A 21,199-nucleotide genomic window follows, 5' to 3' on the forward strand; every position below is an offset into this window, starting at 1 on the left:
CGTATTCCGTCCACACCTGGTTCCCTACGCTAGGACCGACGCCTCCCGCTGAGCTGTGATTGGCTGATGTGGAGACTACTGTGTCGTAGAGCAGGGTGGGTGTGACAATGAGCTGTTTCCTGCGCTGTGATTGGCTAGAAATCGGCGGGTATAAACTGCTGCTCAATGGTGGGGTGGGGCGTGGCGGAATATGGGTGGGAAAAACCCATGATGCGTAGGTTCTGTCAAAGCCTTCCGATAAGGACGAGACCAATGAGACGGAGGACAGGGAGGGTCCGTCGAAACAGCCACACTGCCCGAGACTTCGGTCAGGCGAACAAGTTCAAGAACAAGGAGATAAAATGAACTGCGGAAGGGGAACTCCACCGATTTTACAGAATTTCTGCATGAGTGACCGAGATCAAAATCATTAGTGAAATAAGAGGAACTAGGGGGTCGCCATGTCTACAGCACAAATATAGCCATTTTTGTTTAATATGCCAAACCGCTGGTGGACCAAAACCTAAAATAGAGGTAAATCTGAAAAAAGTAGGTTTAATTTGGGAACTATTTTTACCTTCATGTATCCCTCCATCGTGCAATAGATTAGAATAAACTATTTACAATGCGTTTAAGACCAAAACCTTATCATAAAACTGTCGAAAAAGCAAAGTCTCAGAGATGAGACATGAGTATTCATCCCCATTTCATCTAGTTACGTTCTGTGAGGAGCTTTTAGAGGTGGACGTCTGGTTCTTATCACCACCACTGTGAACAGTCCTCATCCAGTAAGGCCTCTAGAACGTAGCATTTCACACCAAACCGCTCTGGCTGACTCTGTTTACATGTTAATGATTTAATTACAAAGAATTCTTGAAAAATTTGTGGAGTTTCCCTTTAAGATTACTAAACAAAACCTTTAATGAGTATTTTCTTTTAATGATAAACCATTTGCGAAGAAATGAATCTACCTTTTAGTTTGATTTTTGTCGTTCATATTTAGTTGCTCACTCCTTTGTTCTGTTTAATTTCAATATGGTGGGTTAGTGACAGCATGTGTGCTGTGTTAGACCTGGTACTTTTGTAATTCTAGAGTTGGTTTTATTTGGAGAAGTATGTTTACGTTTAGTACCTGAGTTCAGGATTAGGCTACTCTCTCCAGTAAGTGGTGGTTTAGTCTTAAGATTTAAAATAGAGTAATAGGTCAATGGTTCAATGGGGTTAAATGCTTATTAGGCTTGGCACTGATCTGATATGAGGTGTCAGTATCTCAGTGGTGGAGTTCCCCTTTACAGTACTACTGATTTTTATCGGTCATGAAATGATTGTCTATGAATCCAGCTTTACAAGCAGAAGGCTGGCTAAGAAAGATGAATGGAGTCCAGGTTAGCTGTGTGCAAGGCCATATGGCAAGTCCTCGCCACTAATCCATAATCTTCCTTTAACCCGGTAGAGCCACGTAGATGCATATTCCCTGTTTGTGATAGCCGTGCTGTCCTGAAATTGCTCTGTTTTCACATCATTTCTCACAAAACAACACATGTTCTGCTATTCACAGGTGCACAAGCCAGATATACACGCCTAGATGCCATATTGCCTGTTGTTCTCTGAGGCGATACGTCTGTGCGTCCGCCATCTTGGAGAGGTCAACATCAGCTAGTAAATAAATTCACTTGTATTGAGAAACGAAGAGTCTCAGGATTAAATCGGCCACAACTTCCTTATTACTCAACCGATTCTCACCTAATCTGTTTAGTTATAATCCTCAGACTTTATTAGAACTGCCGCTCTGTAATTGTACTGAATGCGGCGATGTTGACCGCCCTAACGTGGCGGCGTCGTTGAGGCGCCTGGCTGGACCCAACGCGTGTTTGATCATACGGTTGCCAGGGACGCTGAACCTCCGGTTACCATGGAGCTCGTAGCAACGGCGCTAGAACCGCGGTGACATGTCGAAGCGCACAGCGGACGCGCTGTTTGAGCTGAACATGCGGAGAGAGACGTGGTGCTGTGTGGAGGCGGACAACGGGATCTGGCTGAGAGCTCAGCGGAGGCACTTCAACTGTCACCTGAGAAACACCTGCGACCTCCGCGCCGCCCAGACGGCCACAGCCGAGGAGCGCTCCGCTTGGATGGGAAGTCCCGCGACACATCGCGAGAGGAGGCATTTTGAGGAGAGCTGTAAGAAAGCGTTAGCTATGTGGCAAACCCTCACTTTTAAGGCCTCAGTGTCCATCTTACAGCCTAATTCCACCGACATGTCTTCCTAATTAAATCGTTAACATGCCAACAAAGTCATTCTGAGTGGTTTGACGTGAAACGTACACAACCTTTCACTGTAGTGGTCAGAGGTGTAAAACTCCGTCCCAGGATTTTGTTCCAGCGGCCTGGCTTCTCTGGTTAGATCGCACCAGCTCTGCCAGCTGTCCAGACAGTTTGAACAAAATCCTGGGAAGGAATTTTACTTTCTGGACCTGAATTTTACACCGCTGCTAGTGGTGCTGATTGGAACCAGACGTCTGAAGCATTTAACGTCCCTGAAGGCTAATTTAAAGAGAGTTAGTCACAAATACACTGCCCGAGATACTGTTTTAACTTCTGTGATAAGGTTCCCTGATAGAAAGAGGATAGTGGACCACTGCTGGCTCACTGATGGCAAAGTTGGCGGTCCACAGTGTTTTCCGAGCGACCAACCGGTGTTTACAGAGACGTAGACACGATTCCACTAATTGTCACTCATTTTACATTTACAGTCCGGTTTACTTATTTTTCCTTCCTTCTTTTCTCTAATTATACTTTATAAATTAATTTAGTAAATAATTGTAATCTAGCTCAGCTTCAGCAACTGCATTTCCTCCAAAATCATTTTATATCAGGCCTAATTATTATTTTATTTCTCTCAGTTGTTTATAATGTACAGAGTCTTGCTGGTGACCTCCTGTATTAATAAAAAATAATGCGTGGGAACGAGATCCTAATGCGTGGCCACACTTTATTTTTTATTTATACAGGATGTCACCAGCGGGGCTCCATAGTAATGGTTTTAATTAGAGTATATTTTTCAAAATAAAAGTTTAAGAAGATTAAAAACTAGTTTGAGCTTGTTTGCAGGCAGTAATCTGGGTGGTCCGAAGGTGGACCAGCAGTGGGAAACAGCCAGTGTGGTGCTGACCTTATCAAGCCAGGGGACCCATATATGCTTGCTATCAGGGTTTGGACCTAAAGCACAATCCCGATACATGGGAGGGTTGTGTGGTTGGCTTTGGATAGTAGGCTAATATACTTAAAATGGCTGCATTTCACTGCTGTCAGAAGAAAACCTTGTCTCCATTTATGTCATTTCTTTGACATAATTTGTTATCCTTTACACTGTGTGTAAATTTCATGATGAATGGACCCAAAGAAATGGACCAAAATGACTCTGAAAAAATTCTGGTTCCATTGACTTACATTAAAAGTGAAGTAGGTTTTTTTCTTCTCCTGTGAAGTTGCCATTTTGAAGATACGAGGTTTTCTTCCAACAACAGCGATTTGCATTGTAGACGTCACAACCCCTGCTTTCTATCAGCACCGCTGTAAAGAAATCTTAGCCACTACCCAATGTGGGAATGTACAATGTACACCACTGTTAATGTTCACCACCGTTAGCCTGGCACTAACTTAACACTGCATATCCAATAGAATGCTAGCAGAAAAAAGCATTACTGTACTGTAGTGTAGAATTAAAGAGTGAAGGGCATAAACAAAATTGTATAACATGTTATTAACACTACTTATAATGCATTACAGTAATAACGCATAATGTATAATAAACAAGGATATAAAACGTAGTTCAGTGTAATAAATTTTGATAAGTATTTAAAACCATGTTTATAGTGCCTAATGAATCATTTATAACGTTAACATATAATATGTGTTTATAGATGCTTACAAACACGACATTCATAGAAAGTGTTACTGAAAGTTCTTATACAGACCCATAAGGCCTACACCTAGTCCATTTTTAGTTTATGTGAAAGACAGTGCTGGTAGGGTGAATAGCTGTCAAATTGTACTACAATTCTTCAGATCGATTATATTATTATATTATATATTATAATTTTATAGGCCAGTTCCTAGACATGGATTATGCCTGGTCTAGAAAATTGTAACCTAAATATTCACCCTTTTTTTAGTGTAGGCCAAAGGTTAATCTCAGTCTGGGACACATGTAAGTGTTAATTTATCAGCTCTTTCAAGTGTCATAAAGTTGCTCTTGGTAAGACCAGCCTGTTGTGAAATATTTAAACACTGAACGCCACGGTGGATCCTCATAACACTCCTTCATTTCCTACTTTTCTTACAGATAAAGCTCATCTTGTGTGAACACCTGTACATCACGATCCAGAAAGCATGGCAGACAGTTGCAATGCAGACGCTCATTAAAAAATGTGGAAAAACACTTTATTTCACTTTTCTTTCTTTCATTTTTATTTTAAATGCTTGTGTGTCATGGGAAACACTATTAGAAATCTTATGCTCCCAGTTTCCTTAAATTTATTCTGAGCAAAAATCCCAATCCCATACTGGATTGAGCATGTCAGGCGTCGCTGCACTCACGGCTCTTTCAGTGCGATTTCGGAGATCATCCAGTGCTGTGGAACCAACGCCGAACACTCTGAGCTGTTGGAGCTTCACTGCCCACGAATATCACACTGCACAGTTATGACGGATTCACTCTTATTGAAGTGGAGAACGCAGAACGCTTTCTGCTCAGGGGTCTCATCTCCTCTCAGACTGAAGGGAGCCCGTCAAATACTCTATGACCCCCTCTTACAATTGGATTGTGATTGGTTCCTCGGCACCTCACGGTTGTAAAAACATGCCACTTTGAAATTGGATGAGCCTTTTTGAATCACACTGTACTTCAATGGCCCTAAATTACTACATCTTCAATTTGGGAAATAAGCACAGAGCATTTTGTGTAGTGACCTCAGCAACAATCTCTGTACCTATTCCCTTCACTTTGGCAATGTACTCGCAAGAGATGGTAATATTTTTAGGCTCGTTCCTCACCTACAGGAGCGAGAAGAAGACACTAGCTGTAAACTGCAGTTTCTCATTCGTAGAACATACATGGATAATATATTCATGAAACTCTGGTCATGACTTACATGTTTTTCGGGCCCCAGGGCTGGTGAGTCTGTCTCTAAACAAATGCGTTCCAGAGGAATCTGTTTGATGAGTTTGGTTCTCTGCAGTGGAAGAACACAGAATATGACTCACCATTAGGTCACACAGAAGTATTTATTCCAACAGTTTACAGTGTGTTAGTTCAGTAAATCTAACTGTGTGACTATGACTGATCATCACCACAGCCACAGACATACAGCTACATGAATAACTGGATCACTCTACAGAAACGTCCATTTTTGTGTCCTTAGCGTTTACAGATATAAAACACAATAGGGTTACTATTTATATTTTAAAATAGAACATTTAGTTATTTTAACAATTCCACCTTCTTGAGCCTCAATTTAGCAATATTGGTTTTTAAATCAATCATATAGAATTCCAAGCACCACAGAAGAGCTCGTCCCCACAGTCATTTGTGAAGGCTGAGGCCATATTTTGAAGAAAAAACATGCTTTTCTGCTATTTTAACTACAATAATCTATACATGACTATGGAATATATTAATTAAATGACAAAGAAAACAAATGGCAAATAAATATAAAATATATAATGAAAGTTCCCCAGGAGTCATGTCACTGGTGTTACTGGGTAACAAAAAAAATCTCTTATTTTGAAATAAAAGTCACACTGATGACGTCACTCAACTTCCTTTGGCCTGTTTTCTGAGGATCTATGAAGAAAAGCTCATGGTGAGTCCACTGAGTTTTTGAGTTCTCAGAGGTTTTCTCATTTAGCTCATGATCTCATATGAAGCTTTTAGCTGAAGTCACTGGTGTGACCGACTTTATTCTGAGGTCATTGTGAAATAATAGAAAACCAATGGATTAAATTCCATATTTTAGTGGATTTTCCATGATGGACAGCATGTGGTTTGATGTTCTGTAGCAGCCGTTTCAAACGCATGTTTCATTAAAAATGTCTCTGGTGTTTCCTTTATTATGGGTAACACCAATGACGGTCAGTAACACCAGTGACTCCTATGGAGAGACAGAAAAGTGGACATCTCTGTAGAATTACCCATCTTCAATTTTAAGCATGTTTTTGTAGCAATGCTTAGAAATGCAGTTGAAAGGTTGACTCCTTGTTGGCATGTAGCCAACAGTGAGTCCTTTTATTGGGCACACCTACCTTGTATCTACACTCATTGGCCGTTTTATGATATATATACCTACAGTACCCTGCAACAACCAGAGACCACCTTTCCTGTAATTTGTATTTCATTTACAATCAAAACTTTAAGTGCAAGCAGAAAACATATTTAACAGAATTGTTTCAGTATTCAGTGTGTCCACTTCCAATCTTTTCAGCATCAAAATAACTATATATTATTATAATTCAGTGTTGCTGATGTCTGGACCCTGTGCTGGTCAGTCTGTAGTTCTGCCAATACCAGCAGCTTCTTTGATTGATTTGCAATGTTTCTTCTATTAAATGTCTTTTTTCTTTTCTCGGTAAGAGCTTGAAAATCTCCCAAAAGTGGAAGGACAGACAGAAATGTGGATTTTTTTTAGATGTGAAGAAAGAGTAGAGCTTTATTTTCTCTTTTCTCTTCAAATTCTGTTAATCTCCTGAAAAATAAATCATATGTACTTAACGGTCATTCTGGCTGGAAGTTAAACAAATGAAGGGTGGTCTCTAACTTTGGACAGTACTGTATATATCGTTGCTGTCGGAAGAAAACATTTTAGTTTTTCACATAATTTGAAAATGCTTGTTACTCTTTACATTGTGTGTACATTTCATGATGAATGGACTAAAAGAAACAGCCCAAAATTACTTGGGAAACGTCTGGTTCCATTGACTTACGTTATAAGTAAAGTATGTTTTTTCCTTCTCCTGTAAAGTTACCATTTTGGAGATACGAGGTTTGCTTGCAACAACAGTGATATGTAAAATACCTGTTTATCCATAGAGTGTTATTAGACAGTTCCCACAGCTAATGCTGGAGGGCTTTAAACCCCTCTAGCCAACACTTGGCACTGTGCTCGGTTATATTAGGTTCCTGTTTGGCAACTCCAGAGCAGCATACACCATTGCCATTGCTTTCCTATGGAGATTATATAAGCTATACAGTGGTGCTTGAAAGTTTGTGAACCCTTTAGAATTTTCTATATTTCTGCATAAATATGACCTAAAACATCATCAGATTTTCACACCAGTCCACACCAGAGAACCCAGGTAAACAAAGGACACAAAAATATTATACTTGGTCATTTGTTTATTGAGGAAAATGATCCAATATTACATATTTGTGAGAGGCAAAAGTATGTGAACCTTTGCTTTCAGTATCTGGTGTGACCCCCCTGTGCAGCAATAACTGCAACTAAACATTTCCGGTAACTGTTGATCAGTCCTGCACACTAGCTTGGAGGAATTTTAGCCCATTCCTCCATACAGAACAGCTTCAACTCTGGGATGTTGGTGGGTTTCCTCACATTAACTGCGGACTTCAGGTCCTTCCACAACATTTTGATAGGATTAAGGTCAGGACTTTGACTTGGCCATTCCAAAACATTAACTTTATTCTTCTTTAACTATTCTTTAGCAGAACAACTTGTGTGCTTAGGGTTGTTGTCTTGCTGCATGACCCACCTTCCCTTGAGAATCAGTTCATGGACAGATGTCCTGACATTTTCCTTTAGATTTCTCTGATATAATTCAGAATTCATTGTTCCATCACTGATGGCAAGCCGTCCTGGCCCAGATACAGCAAAACAGGCCCAAACCACGATACCACCACCACCATGTTTCACAGATGGGATAAGGTTCTTATGCAGGAATGCAGTGTTTTCCTTTTTCCAAACATTTCTCGGCTCGCTTTTCATTTAAACCAAAAAGTTCTATTTTAATCTCATCTGTGCATGAAACATTTTTCCAGTAGCCTTCTGGCTTGTCCACCTGATCTTTAGCAAACTGCAGTCGAGCAGCAATGTTCTTTTTGGAGAGCAGTGGCTTTCTCCTTGCAACCCTGCCATGCACCCCATTGTTGTTTAGTGTTCTCCTGATGGTGGACTCATGAACATTAACATTAGCCATTGTGAGAGAGGCCTTCAGTTGCTTAGAAGTTACCCTGGGGTCCTTTGTGACCTCACCGACTATTACACGCCTTGCTCTTGGAGTGATCTTTGTTGGTTGATCACTCCTGGGGAGGGAAACTGGTCTTGAATTTCCACCATTTGTACACAGTCTGTATGAGCATCAACAACTCTTTTTCTCAGGTCCTCAGAAATCTCCTTTGTTCGGGCCATGATACACTTCCATAAACTTGTGAAGAGCAGACTTTGATAGATCCCTGTTCTTTAAAGTAAACAGGGTGCCCACTCACACCTGATTTTCATCCCATTGATTGAACACACCTGACTCTTCAAATTAACTGCTAATCCTACAGGTTCACAGACTTTTGCTACTCACAAATATGTAACATTGGATCATTTTCCTCAATAAACAAATGACCAAGTATAATATTTTTGTGTCCTTTGTTTACCTGGGTTCTCTGATGTGGACTGGTCTGAAAGTCAGATGTTTTAGGTCATATTTATGCAGAAATATAGAAAATTCTAAAGGGTTCACAAACTTTCAACCCTGTATGTGCTCAATTTGATAGCATAAAGCTGCAGAGTTCACTAAATAGAAGGGATGGAGTAGGCGCTCATTTTAAGCACACACAAACGAGCTCATCTGTTATGCACAACCAATCAACTGACCATTCCCCCATCCATCTATGCTTCATTCATGCAAAGAACAACTATATGGTAGCTGTATCTGATAAAATGGCCATTGAGTGTAGATACAAGGTAGGTGTTTCTAACAAACGCAATAACGGCATAGGCATGGGTGTGAAAGGTGCTTTTGGATGGGAATAGCAGAAATTCCAAAAAGACAGTTAAAGATCTTCTTCTAACCTGATCGTTCCTGCTGACTGCAGGGGGAAACGAGAAGTAGTATCCAGCCTGAAGCCCCTCCATAGCAACGGATGGCCTCCCGGCAAAATTATGTAATAGTGCATGTCTAATTCCTAAAGGTCAAAAACCACAAGACTGATTTGCAGACGTCCAAATAAAGACACCAAAAAAGGTCTTGGCTCGGAGTGCTTACCTTGCTCCTTCATCGTAGCTATGGTGACCTTGGCAGCGGAGCGGGAATGCACATTCCTTGTAAGATAAGGCCGGAGTCATTTTATTACACAGTGAGCGGTTTGGCTAAGCAATGCTTAAAATGGGCCACAGTGGAAACGGTTTAACATGCACTCTTATTACTTGTATGTTCAGATACTATTCTATGAAACTCATTAGAGCCGTCAGAGGCATTTCTGATAACTTAATGGTGCAAACAGGCGCACTCACACGGGCAACTCCAGCTCTTTGGATATTTCCAGCTGCCTTTTAAAGACCATTAACTGCTCGTCACGCTCCAGAACAGTGGGCGCGTACCATGGAGTAAAGTCGAGTCCAATCTGAAAACAGAGACAAGTGTATGATATTAAACACACTGAAATGCCAGGATGTTAGATAAACCCAGACGTTTATGCCTTTCCACCCTCAATAAAGTCGATCTTGAGAGTTTTATCAATAAGCATTATCATCCACTTATCACCGTATCTTTGGACTTTCAAAAAGACGAGGTAAACAGCTCTTCATTAACGGTGGATCACTTTAGTTCAAAGGTTTGGAATCCCTTGCCATAGCAGCAGTTTTTGTTTATATATTTTTTATATACAATAATAACATACAATGAGGATTTGAATATTACAAACCAAATATGTTCAGATGTTTTATTCAACATTTCAATCATTTATTAAATCATAAATACACTGTAATTTTTGTCAAGTTTTTTACTTTGAGGTTTAATTTCTGCTTTTTAAATACACTATATGGCCAAAAGTATGTGGACAGCTGACCATCACATGGATATGAGACTGCTGGACATCCTGTTCCAAAACTGTGGACGTTCATATGGAGTTGGCCCCAGTTTAGCATGAATAATAGCTTTGACTCTTCTGGTAAGGCTTTCCACAAAATTGTGGAATGTGTCTACAGGACTTTGCGCCCATTCACTCAAAAGAGCATCAGGCACTGATGTTGGACAAGAAAGCCTGGCTCGTAATCATAGCCCAAGGGTGATAAATGGGGTTTATATATAGGAAATTGAGGGAATTCACACTGTAAAAATGAGAAGTCTGCTCAACCTAAAATTATATAGCATTAAAAATGTTCATGTTATTTATCCAATGCAGAACTAAAAAATGAGAACTTATGACTCAATGAAGAAGTCTTAGTTGTGTGAACTCTTGTGTTAAGCTGGCTCAACTCAAGAAAAGCCATGTAACAAATTTCATTAAAGTTCAATAAGGTCCCGTTAGAGAATTTCCTCAAGTGAAGGTCCAGAACATCATGAAGTCTGACTTGCATTATGATTCAGTGCCATATACTGTTTACTGAAGTAGCCGAGTATAAATATCAACATCTTATACAGTCAACAACTGAATATCAGATCAAATAAAGTCCAGTTCAGTCAGATTTCAACAACATTTACTGCCAGTTTTCTCTTTTTAGATCACGTCATGTGGAATAACTTCCCTCTGACTCACTTTCTTCTCTGATTGCTGTTTCTCGCCTCATCCCTCCCCTGTGTGGCATCACTCACTCGAGTCTCAGAGCTCATCGTAATGCACAGATCTGATTGGCTGGGTAGCATCACGTGTGATATTTACAGCGCATGTGATTGGTCTGTGAGTCTCCGACCGCTGAATCCGTACCATAAAGGCTAGAAAAATTACGCAGCTTAAAACAGGAGCACCCAGTCATTTTATCAGTTATAGGTCCAGGTCTCGGTCCGGGTTTGGACCACGGTCCGCATAAAGTGACCTTTAGTATAGGTAAACATAGCTGTTGAATAAAGCTTTTCAGGTTTGCAGATGCTGGCACTAACTAGCTTCGCAGTGCCAGCTAAAGGCGACATACTCAGCTGTTTGAATCAGTGTTTATAAGCCCTGCTTCTGGAGACCCGCAGCCCCACATGGTCTCAACTATTCCTTACTTAAAACCCCTGATCCGGCTCATCAGCTGGTTATCAAGCCATTCATGAGCTGAATCTAAAGGGTGACGATTTAAGATATAACAATTATTCTATGTTCACTTAAAGGGATCTGATCTCTGAAGACTCGCTGCTATAGCTAGTATCTGATTGTGTTTACGTAACTCTGGTAAAGATGTTTTTTACTCATTTTAAAGATGAATTAATTATTGTGGGGCTCTAGGCATCAGACAGGAATGGGGCTTTTAAAAATGGGAATTTTAAAACTAATTTATGCTCCTAAGAGGTGCAACTACACTGCAGAATATGATACCTTTACAAGTAACATATCATGAGTAGTTAAGTGTGAGTAACTACATTACTTTTTCCAGAAAGTAGTAAAACAGTTCCAGCACTCCAAACTGTTATGACTGAAAAATGAAGTTAGTGTTAGTGGTTGTGCACTGTCAGAAATGAAGGTTCTGATCAGATACGTTTCATTCATCAAGGTACAAACAGTGTAAATGTTCCCTCAAAGGTTCTAGAGTGGGTTTAGGGTCTGATTGTGAACCTTAAATCAGCTTTTCCAGGTGAAAAGTTGGTATTCGTACCTTTTCATAACTGAATGTTTTATAACAGAACAGTAGAATAAAAGCCTGGAGGCGAGGCGGGGTGTGTGGAGTCAGTACAGCTTAGAACATATAATTTCAGTGGATTATGGTTCAGTTATGTTCCCTGGCTAAAGGCTCCGTTCACATTTCCACGCTGAAGTGGCACAAATTTTTTTGCCCTAATGTGACTCGGATCTGATGTTTTCAGGGCTGTGAGTACACAAATCTGAACGGAGTCACTTTCATACGTGGTCCTAGATCAGATACGTAACCGATTTGTGGCCATGTGGCTTTAATGTGATGCTCAGATCGTAATTCATGTGCTTTTTTCCACTTGTGTGCACCATCATTCAGCATTACCATGGCAACAGCACCGACCAGATGTTAAAGCCTGTAAACGGTGGAAAAGCAGCTCATCTCACCTTTTTCTCCTTCGTCTGGCTCTAATAGTGAAGCTGAGAGCTGATCAGAGTTAATGATCTTCTCAGTGCTGATGATGCAGTGATTCAGTCACGTGACATTACTGAGTAGGATGAGCTCATGAGGGTCATTTCAGGACGCCGGCTCATCACATTAATGACAGATTTGAGTCTCTTACTTAAACAAGTGTGAACCATTGAGTCAGAGAGATCGGATTTGAGCAAAAATATCAGATTTGAGCAACGAGGCTTATAATATGAACACAACTAAAAGGTACTGAGATGGACCCTTGAGGGTTCGACCCTCAACCCTTTTCTTCTCAACTCTTGGAAAATCACACTGAAGAACCTCCTCTGCAAAATCTAGTTCATCACTTTTATTGCTTAATAACTGCCTTGTTTGTAACAGTCCGTCTTTACGCTGCTATGTCCTTACATAATAACATGGAACAGTCCATTACAACCATGCTTGGGTGACTGCACTGAAATCACTGAAAATCTAGGCGGCTGCCTTTGATTAGTGCGCAGACTGCCGCTGGCTGCTGGTGGATATTAACCTAGTACTGTGTGTCTGTCCTTAGAAGGCAATAAAGGTGAAAAGAGTCAACTTTCCAACTGCCATGTGGAACAAATGCTTTCAACATGAATTCATCCGTCGTATGTTAATTACAATCTGGAAAGGGAATTAAACCCAAACTGTTTTTCTTTCTTGACTGAGTTATCACTGCTGTCGGAGGAAAACCTCGCATCTCCAAAATACTAATGTTACAGGAGAGGCAAGAAACCTACTCTACTTTTAATGCAAGTCTATGAAACCAGAAATTTTCCAAAGTCATTTTAGGTCACTTCTTTTAACCCATTCATCATAAAATTTTCACACAATGCATAGGGCAACAGATCTATGTAAAAAAAAAAAAAAAAAAAGACAAAAATGGAGATGTGACATTCTTCCGATGACAGCTATTTAAAGGCATCTTGTTGATTTTTTTTGTACTAGTGTTTGTCCATGTTGGGGGTCTAAGAGAGATATTAATTCCATACAGTGCACTTAAAATTTCTTCTGTTGATTTAAGCATGTCCTTGCAAATGATTTCTGTGTGTTCTACTCAATTAACTGTTCAACTAACAGTTCAAGAGAAGTTATTATTACTGTACTGGACTCCTGTGGTACCTACGCCAGCAGTGCTGTTTATGCCAAAGGGCACTGAAACATATTTTGGGCGTGGTTTTACTTTGTCATCACTGCAGGATGACGCACAAATAATGTGTTACACCCATAAAGCTGTGTAAACCTGTTTGGGTACAAGTGTGTTTGGATATTCATGCCTGCACATGAATCACATCAAAAGAACTTAATCATGAATAATTTTCATGTTTTCATCTCAGCGCTTCTCATGGTGTTTTATGACACAGCAGCTCTTCTGAGGTTAAAGTAGAGATAGGTAAAATATTACTTCAGTAAAAGCAGAAGTTCCTCCCTTTAGACCTCCACTTGAGTAAAAGTACTAAAGTATTTGCCTTCAAGTGTACTTAAGTATCGAGAGTAAAATTACTAAAAGAGTAATTAACTTGAACTTTAGGTGAAAATCCTCCAGCATCTCTCTTGGTAAACCAGTCTTTTAATAGAACGTCATTAATTAGTGACGCTGACGTCTATTAAAATGATCATAAGCACAAAACACTGAAGGCAAAGTTTCCATCAGGGAGAACCGAGTGGCTCTGAAATCACTTTTTACAAACAAGCAAATTTTCAGTTTCAGATTTATTTAAAAATTAGTTCCAAGTTTCAATTTAATAAAAACTGGCTTTAAACTCAGGATCACAAATGAGTTCCTTTACTATATTGATCTGTAGGTCTCTGTTCATAAACATTAACCAGCCCAAACTAATTTACTATAAAATGAAACAGTGTTTGTATAAATTCAGAAAAAAGACTCACGCCACGCCGGTCACCATTGAAAGCATTTGGCACATTGTAAAATGAAAAATACGACAAAGGAGACGCTGAAATTCGATGTTAAGCAAGAATGGAAAAACATTTCACTTTCAAATCTACAGCAGTGTCTCCTCAGTTGCCAAATGCTTAAGCAGCGGTAAACACGCCCCTGTGACGACTTTTCTGGAATGTGTTGTTGGCATCAAATTCAAAAATAGAATATATTTTTCAAAAAACAATAAAATCAACATTTGATATGTTCTATATACACACACACACACAATATATATATACACCTTGCTGTCCTGCATAGTTTTTCATATTTCTTACAAACAATTTCTTATATTTTTATGTCTGTCTATGCTGTCTAGTAAGTCTACATGCAGTTGCCTTTATGTTGTATTTATGTATATTTTGGGGAAACGCAAACTCATTCAGCTGTGCACTGCTTGTTGTATAGTCTGAATGACAAATGACACAAAAGTTCACGTTGGCTTTGACTTTAGTTATACAGTTCCAATGTAGAGGAGTTATTTTGGGGAAGGACAATAAAGCCTTGACTGCAGATGGGGCCTTTGTTATCCAGGAATTTCAGTACTTCCATCTGCAGAAAAATGGTCTAAGATAATAAGATGAAAGTCATGGGTCAGAATGTTTTTGCACTGACCTGCTGAGACCCTTCCATCTAAGGAGAAAAGTGGACCCAAACCAGGCCAGCAAAATGTTTCTTAGTGCCAAATAGAGCCACCAGCCCTGTTCACTGATGTCTTTACTAAAGATCTAAATGCAGATGTCACTTTAAATCACTGCTCTTACTGAAACACTGGCCAGACGCTCCTGTCGTGGCTCCACAGCTGAATTAGATTAGTAGGTAATAATAAAATAATCCCCCTTTACAGTAAAATAAAGCTCTGCTGGTCATTCAACACAGTTTAACAGTAAATGGTTTTAAATGCTGGAGTTAATGTAGAACTGCTGATTTACCCTTTAACTCTGAAGATCAGCGCAGACGGCTGATCAGCACAGCAACATAGACAACAGTCTCGCCCAGCTAGTAGCTACAAAATGGAAAAGAAAGAGATTTAAGACGAATGCCGATAATTTGGAGACGAATGGATTCATTAGTGTTTATAATCATTCCAGCTGGTTTCCTGATACGTTTAATCTGCAACATGAAACGGAAAATTCAAACAAGAAGATGGAGAATGAGAAGCGACTTCAGCCTCGTAAAAACGTAGAGATATTTTAAAAGAAACTGTTCTACTGTTGTGGAAATGTCTTGCGAACATGCGAGAAAAGTGGCTATAGCTGAGCGAAAGCTTAAAGCAGAGCAAAGTAAGTCTGTTTTTAAGTCTGTGTTTTCGTTTATATTAGCTAAATATGTTAGCCTACACTAATACTCTCTGTTACGGGACAACAGGGAGGTGGACCCAAGTGCAGAAATGAAAGCCAGTTGAGGAAAAAAAAAAAAAAGGAACAAGGAGATTTATTTGTGGTTGTGTAGTTTGGTGGGTAACACCTCTGCCTTGTACGCTGTAGGCTGGGGTTCAATCCCCTGCCTGGGTAAACACCCTATACTATACTAATACGAGCCCTCATGCAAGACTCCTAACATCACCTCCACCCACCTGTGTAAAATTATTAAATTGTAAGTCGCTCTGGATAAGAGCGTCTGCCATATGCTGTAAATGTATTGAGGCAATGGAGTGTGTGCTTGTGACGTTGCAAATGAGGTGAACTGCTGCCCCCAGGACGCACAGGCAACAATGGGTAAAGCACCTCAATGAAGGGAAAAGAGAAAAAGCAGGAACGTCAAACAAAGGAGACGCTGAGAGCGTGCTCAAACAAAGGCTGCACTAGAAATGTGAGATAAAAGATAATGAGAAATCAAACTTTATGTGTCACTTGTTTGCTCTTACTGGAACAAACACTTCTTACAGGGCTTGGAGCAGCCTGTAGCTCAAGCCTTCTTGTGGGTTATAAGTAGTTTTGGGGCAATTTCTTCTCTCAGCCCTTACAACTATCAGCACATACGGAGACATATTTACAGCCAAGACGGTAAAACGGGCACAAAAAGTGTGGCTCCCAACGTGGTTTGATTTTTGTTGAAAGCACAACGGCTCTTCTTAACATTTGGGTTGCGACTCCTGCACTAGACCTGTCTGGAAGCAACTGCACTCATTATGTTTCTCAACTCATTCATTCAGGTTTTCCTTTAGTTCGTGACTCACCTGTGTGTACTTGTTTAGTGCTGTTATGCACTATAACAGCTTTTGAAGATGAACTGCAAGTACTTGGGAATCTTCCTGAGAGGTTTTTTTTTTTTTTTTTAAGTGCACATAACTCACATCATTCTTCTGGATTCAGCATTTTTAAAGACAACACTTAATATCTGAAAATGGTTTAAATAATATTGTTTTAAGGTAACCGATTGTGTTTAAGATTATTCCAGAAAAATGACACGGTACCTCACCCACAGCAACTATATCGTCTCCATATGTCTGGAACAGGGGAAGGACCGTCTCCAAGTCCTGTGAAAACGAATAACAGAGGGGCATCAGAGACAGCGTATTTATTTAATCCATCCATAAACATAGTAGTTTCCTTTACCTGAGTCCTCACGCTGTGCAGGGCCTGCTCCGAACCCTGAAGAGGGTGAATTCCAAAACATGGAAATACAAGACGCGGGTAGCTGATATCCAAAAGAAAGAGGTTATGAAAGCAACTGTATGTGTTCACTGGTGGTGTCAATGAAACTTCAGACCTTCCTGTTTGGATCTCAAACATGTGAAATCAGTCAGTGCACTACATGTCCAAAAGTATCTAAGTAGTCAATACAGCTTAAGGTTAGGGTGCTGACAGAGCAGCGCATAGAGCTTGTATAATCTCCATAAACAAGCACTGCAGATGGAAAAGCTGCACATGAGCCTAAACTCACCAAACCCAATGCCAAGCATCGGCTACAGGGGGGGGGGCTACTGTATAGGCTACAGGGGTATACATGTATTTTTATGTATTTTATTTATATACTCTTCATGTATTTTCAAATTATGTCAAAAACTGAAAACCAACAAAAAATGGAGATACAAGGTTTTGTTCCAACAGCAGCAACATACAAATGATCTCTTCCTGTTGTTCGGAAGAAAACCTTGTATCTCCATTTTTGTTGTTTTTCAGTTTCTGACACCATTTGAAAGTGCCTGTCATTCTTTATATTGTGTGTAAATTTCATGACGAATGGACTAAAAGAAATGGCCCAAAATTGCTTGGAAAAACGTCTGGTTCCATTGACTTACATTAAAAGTAAAGTAGGTTTTTTCCTTCTCCTGTAAAGTTACTATTTTGGAAAAACAAGGTTCTCTTCCAACAACAGTGATATACTGTATATATGTGCGTGTGTATATATATATATATATATATATATATATATATATATACACACACACGCACACACACACACACACACACTTAGGGACTCAACACTATGGATGTCTGGGTCCTATCACTACCACTGTAAACAACACTGTCCCACTTTATCTGGAAGACAGCATTTTGACTTGTATTTTAAATTCACAAGCTTTTCAAACTATGCAAACCTAGTGATATTATGAAACAGCTGTATAAAGAAATTATATAATCAAAAAATGACAGAGTGAACAATTAACCCATATAGAAATCTGATATATGGCAATAAATTGACTTGTTATATGACATATATTAGTAAATATTTCCCCTTTATCCAACTTACATTTGTTACATTTGGACATATTTATGGTGTATATATGCCAGTTTATTTGAAATTGGCCATTTTCAACTATGGGACATTTCAGCCATATAGCAGCATATACAAATATATATGTGTGACACGTTTAACAATATATGACAGAACACTTTACTCATACTTTGAAGAAATATATATTTATATTATATAGGTATTTACTCACAGATGCTGATATAATAAAATATCGTTTTTATCACATTTAATTTATGCCTGTTCTTTGTTTTTCCACATACTTCCAAGTGCAGTGAAAATGAATTGAATAGCTTCAAAACTAAACTCTAAAACATGCACATTGTATGTTGAGTGAAGTGGGTGAAAATATTGTCCAATGCCAATCATCAGCCAGAGGTGTATAAAGCCCCCCAGCATTGGGCTGTAGAGCAGAGGAATTGCGTTTTCTGGAGTGATGGAGCTTCATCCGATACCTCTGGGATGAGCTGGAGTGAAGCTGGCAATCCAGATCTAATCATCCAACATCAGTAGCCGACCTCACTAATGCTCTTATGGCAGAATGCAATCAAATCCTCACAGTATTGCTGTACAGCGTAGTGTAAAGCTTTCTCAGAAGAGTAAAGGCTGTTACAGCAGCAAAGAGGGACAAACTCCCTATTAATACTATCGATTTCAGAAGAAATGCTAGATGAGCACGTGCCCAGAAACCTTTCAACACACAGTGCACCTCTAATCTGAGCTCTTATGGATTAATAATCAATATAAATATTACATCACCTCTGTGAAATACTTACATCTTTGACAACTGAATGACTCTTCCAAACTCACTGGCTCCTTCTGTAACCGCTATGAGAGCCTTAACCCCGGCCTTAGAACGACAATAGATTCTGATCAGTGAGAGTTGCAGCATTTGGGGGTTTCAGTCAAACAAGCATAGCAATGTTTTGTTTTGTTAAGGTTTAATAACAGACAGAAAAGAGTCTGTAGTGTCACATTTCAAAAATCCTATCAAAAATGAAGAATGCACTGAATCCAACTAAACTAATCATATATATTTTTAAAAAGTAGACATGCAGTTGTTCAGAGTTCTTTCATTACTAAAGATCAGACTCAGAAAAGCATTTTGTGATCATTGTGTATCACATTAACAATAAATGTTGTCATATTGCTCAACTTTGGTCATTTGTGTCATGAAAACATACCTGTTGTGCTCTTTCAATAACATCGTTTAGGTCCTGCGGAATAAAATGAAAATAGAGAGTTGTTGAACTTCCTGATTTTATATATAATATATTGCCAAAAGTATTCAGTCATCTGGCTTCACACGCAAATTAACTTGAGTCACATCCCATAATTAATCCATAGGGTTTAATATGATGTCGGCCCACCTTTTGCAGCTATAACAGCTTCAACTCTTCTGGGAAGGCTTGCCACAAGGTTTAGGAGTGTTTATGGGAATTTATGGACCGTTCTTCCAGAAGCACATTCGTGAGGTCAGACACTGATGTTGCACGAGAAGGCCTGGCTCGCAGTCTCCGCTCTAATTCATCCCAAAGGTGTTCTATCGGGTTGAGGTCAGGACTCTGTGCAGGCCAGTCAAGTTCTTCCACACCAAACTGGCTCATCCATGTCTTAATGGACCTTGCCTTGTGCACTGTGTGAGTGATGTTGGAACAGGAAGGGCCGTCCCCAAACTGTTCCCACAAAGTTGGGAGCATGAAATTGTCCAAAATCTCTTGGTGCTGATGCATTAAGAGTTCCTTTCACTGGAACTAAGAAGCCGAGATCAACTCCTGAAAAACAACCCCACACCATAATCCCCCCTCCACCAAACTTTACACTCGGTACAATGTATTCAGACAAGTACTGCCCTCCTGGCAACTGCCAAACCCAGACTCGTCCATTTTCCAGACAGAGAAGCGTGACTGGTCAGTCCAGAGAACACGTCTCCACTGCTCTAGAGTCCAGTGGCGGTGCTTTACACCACTGTGTTCCACGCTTTGCATTGTGCTTGGTGATGTAAGACTTGGATGCAGCTGCTCGGCCATGGGAACCCATTCCATGAAGCTCTCTACGCTGTTCTCGAGCTGATCTGAAGGCCACATGAAGTTTGGAGGTCTGTAGCGATTGACTCTGGAGAAAGTTGCTGACCCTGCTCTGTCATTTTATGTGGCCAGCCACTTCATGGTTGAGTTGCTGTCGTTCCCAAACGCTTCCACTTTGTTATAATCCCACTGACAGTTGACTGTGGAATATTTAGTAGTGAGGAAATTTCACGACTGGACTTGTTGCACAGGTGGTGTCCGTTCACTTCTTCTTCTTCTTCTTTCGGCTGCTCCCTTTAGGGGTTGCCACAGCGGATCATCTGCCTCCATCTTGCCCTATCCACTGCCTGCTCTACTTTCACACCAACCATCTCCATGTCCACCTTAACTACATCCATAAACCTTCTCTGAGGTCTACCTCTTCTCCTTCTACCCGGCAGCTCCATCTCCAACATTCTTTGCCCAATATATCCACTATTCCTCCTCAACACATCTCCTCCAAACCATCTCAACCCGATCACAGTACGCTGACATTCACTGAGCTCCTGAGAGCGACTCATTCTTTCACTAATGTTTGTAGAAGCAGTCTGCAGGGCTAGGGGCTTGGGGCTTGGTTTTATACACCTGTGGCCATGGAAGTGACTGGAACACCTGAATTCAATGATTTGGATGGGTGACTGAATACTTTTGGAAATATAGTGTAGTTTGTCTAATAAGTTCTCTTTATATGCCATTTGTTAAAAACCAAACTAAAGACTTAAAAACACAACAAAGTGCTTTACACAACGCACAATCGCCTTGCGTCACTCATTATTACCTGAGCAAACTCATCCGCTGACATGTGGCAGTGGCTGTCGACCAAACGTCCATCCATGTGGCTAACAAAACCACGCAAATAAAGCCACGCGATAGGTCATATCAGTATTCCAGCTTATCAACTTCAAGAACATTCGGTTTTATTATCTCTTTTGCGTTTTCAGTACAAGCTATCACATTTATACAGTTTGACCGAGTTTGTTTACTACCAGAAACTGTTTCATGCTACAGTCTCGGCGCTAACGCTTTGCCTGAATCCCAATTGGTGCCGTACTTCCTAAGTAGTGCACTATGTAGGTCATGAATGGTTGCTTATGCACCCAAATACTGTTTTGTATGTCGAAAAGAAATATATTTCTGTTAAGCGCTTAGCTGCACGACTCTGTATGTAACGTTTAGATCAATGTTTGGGTGCAGAAGTCGTATTTTCCTGACTTACGTAGCGCACTTTATAGGGAGTATGGAGTCATTTG

At 40.1% G+C, this 21,199-nt stretch overlaps 2 protein-coding genes across 2 annotated transcripts; one reads left to right on the top strand and one right to left on the bottom strand.

Moving 5' to 3' along the window:
• The first annotated feature begins 126 nt into the window (after positions 1-126).
• Positions 127-4,425, top strand: LOC108429363 (spermatogenesis-associated protein 45-like). Its single transcript, XM_017701056.2, has 2 exons — positions 127-2,160; positions 4,325-4,425. Exons 1-2 carry the CDS (start codon positions 1,929-1,931, stop codon positions 4,342-4,344), a joined length of 252 nt encoding a protein of 83 aa, XP_017556545.1. The 5' UTR covers positions 127-1,928; the 3' UTR covers positions 4,345-4,425.
• Positions 4,426-4,712: 287 nt separating this feature from the next.
• Positions 4,713-21,162, bottom strand: tatdn3 (TatD DNase domain containing 3). The gene is made up of 10 exons (XM_017701057.2): positions 20,728-21,162; positions 19,068-19,100; positions 18,660-18,733; positions 16,743-16,824; positions 16,601-16,663; positions 9,498-9,607; positions 9,250-9,305; positions 9,057-9,169; positions 5,133-5,213; positions 4,713-5,034 (listed from the first exon to the last, which is right to left on the bottom strand). The coding sequence occupies exons 1-10, from the start codon at positions 20,782-20,784 to the stop codon at positions 4,903-4,905; spliced, it is 801 nt and encodes a 266-aa protein (XP_017556546.1). The 5' UTR covers positions 20,785-21,162; the 3' UTR covers positions 4,713-4,902.
• Positions 21,163-21,199: the final 37 nt, after the last annotated feature.

This window comes from Pygocentrus nattereri, chromosome 4 (assembly GCF_015220715.1).
Source record: "Pygocentrus nattereri isolate fPygNat1 chromosome 4, fPygNat1.pri, whole genome shotgun sequence".
In the NCBI taxonomy this organism is placed as follows: Eukaryota; Metazoa; Chordata; class Actinopteri; order Characiformes; family Serrasalmidae; genus Pygocentrus; species Pygocentrus nattereri.

What these genes read in the sequence shown, in the direction of transcription:
- tatdn3 (XM_017701057.2), bottom strand. Translation starts at nt 20,784, where the DNA reads ATGGATGGACGTTTGGTCGACAGCCACTGCCACATGTCAGCGGATGAG. An exon ending in TTATTGAAAGAGCACAACAG is followed by an intron (nt 18,734 to 19,067) that starts GTATGTTTTCAT and finishes TGTCGTTCTAAG; the next exon opens with GCCGGGGTTAAGGCTCTCAT. An exon ending in AAAGAGCTGGAGTTGCCCGT is followed by an intron (nt 9,306 to 9,497) that starts GTGAGTGCGCCT and finishes TTATCTTACAAG; the next exon opens with GAATGTGCATTCCCGCTCCG.
- LOC108429363 (XM_017701056.2), top strand. Translation starts at nt 1,929, where the DNA reads ATGTCGAAGCGCACAGCGGACGCGCTGTTTGAGCTGAACATGCGGAGA. An exon ending in GAGGCATTTTGAGGAGAGCT is followed by an intron (nt 2,161 to 4,324) that starts GTAAGAAAGCGT and finishes CTTTTCTTACAG; the next exon opens with ATAAAGCTCATCTTGTGTGA.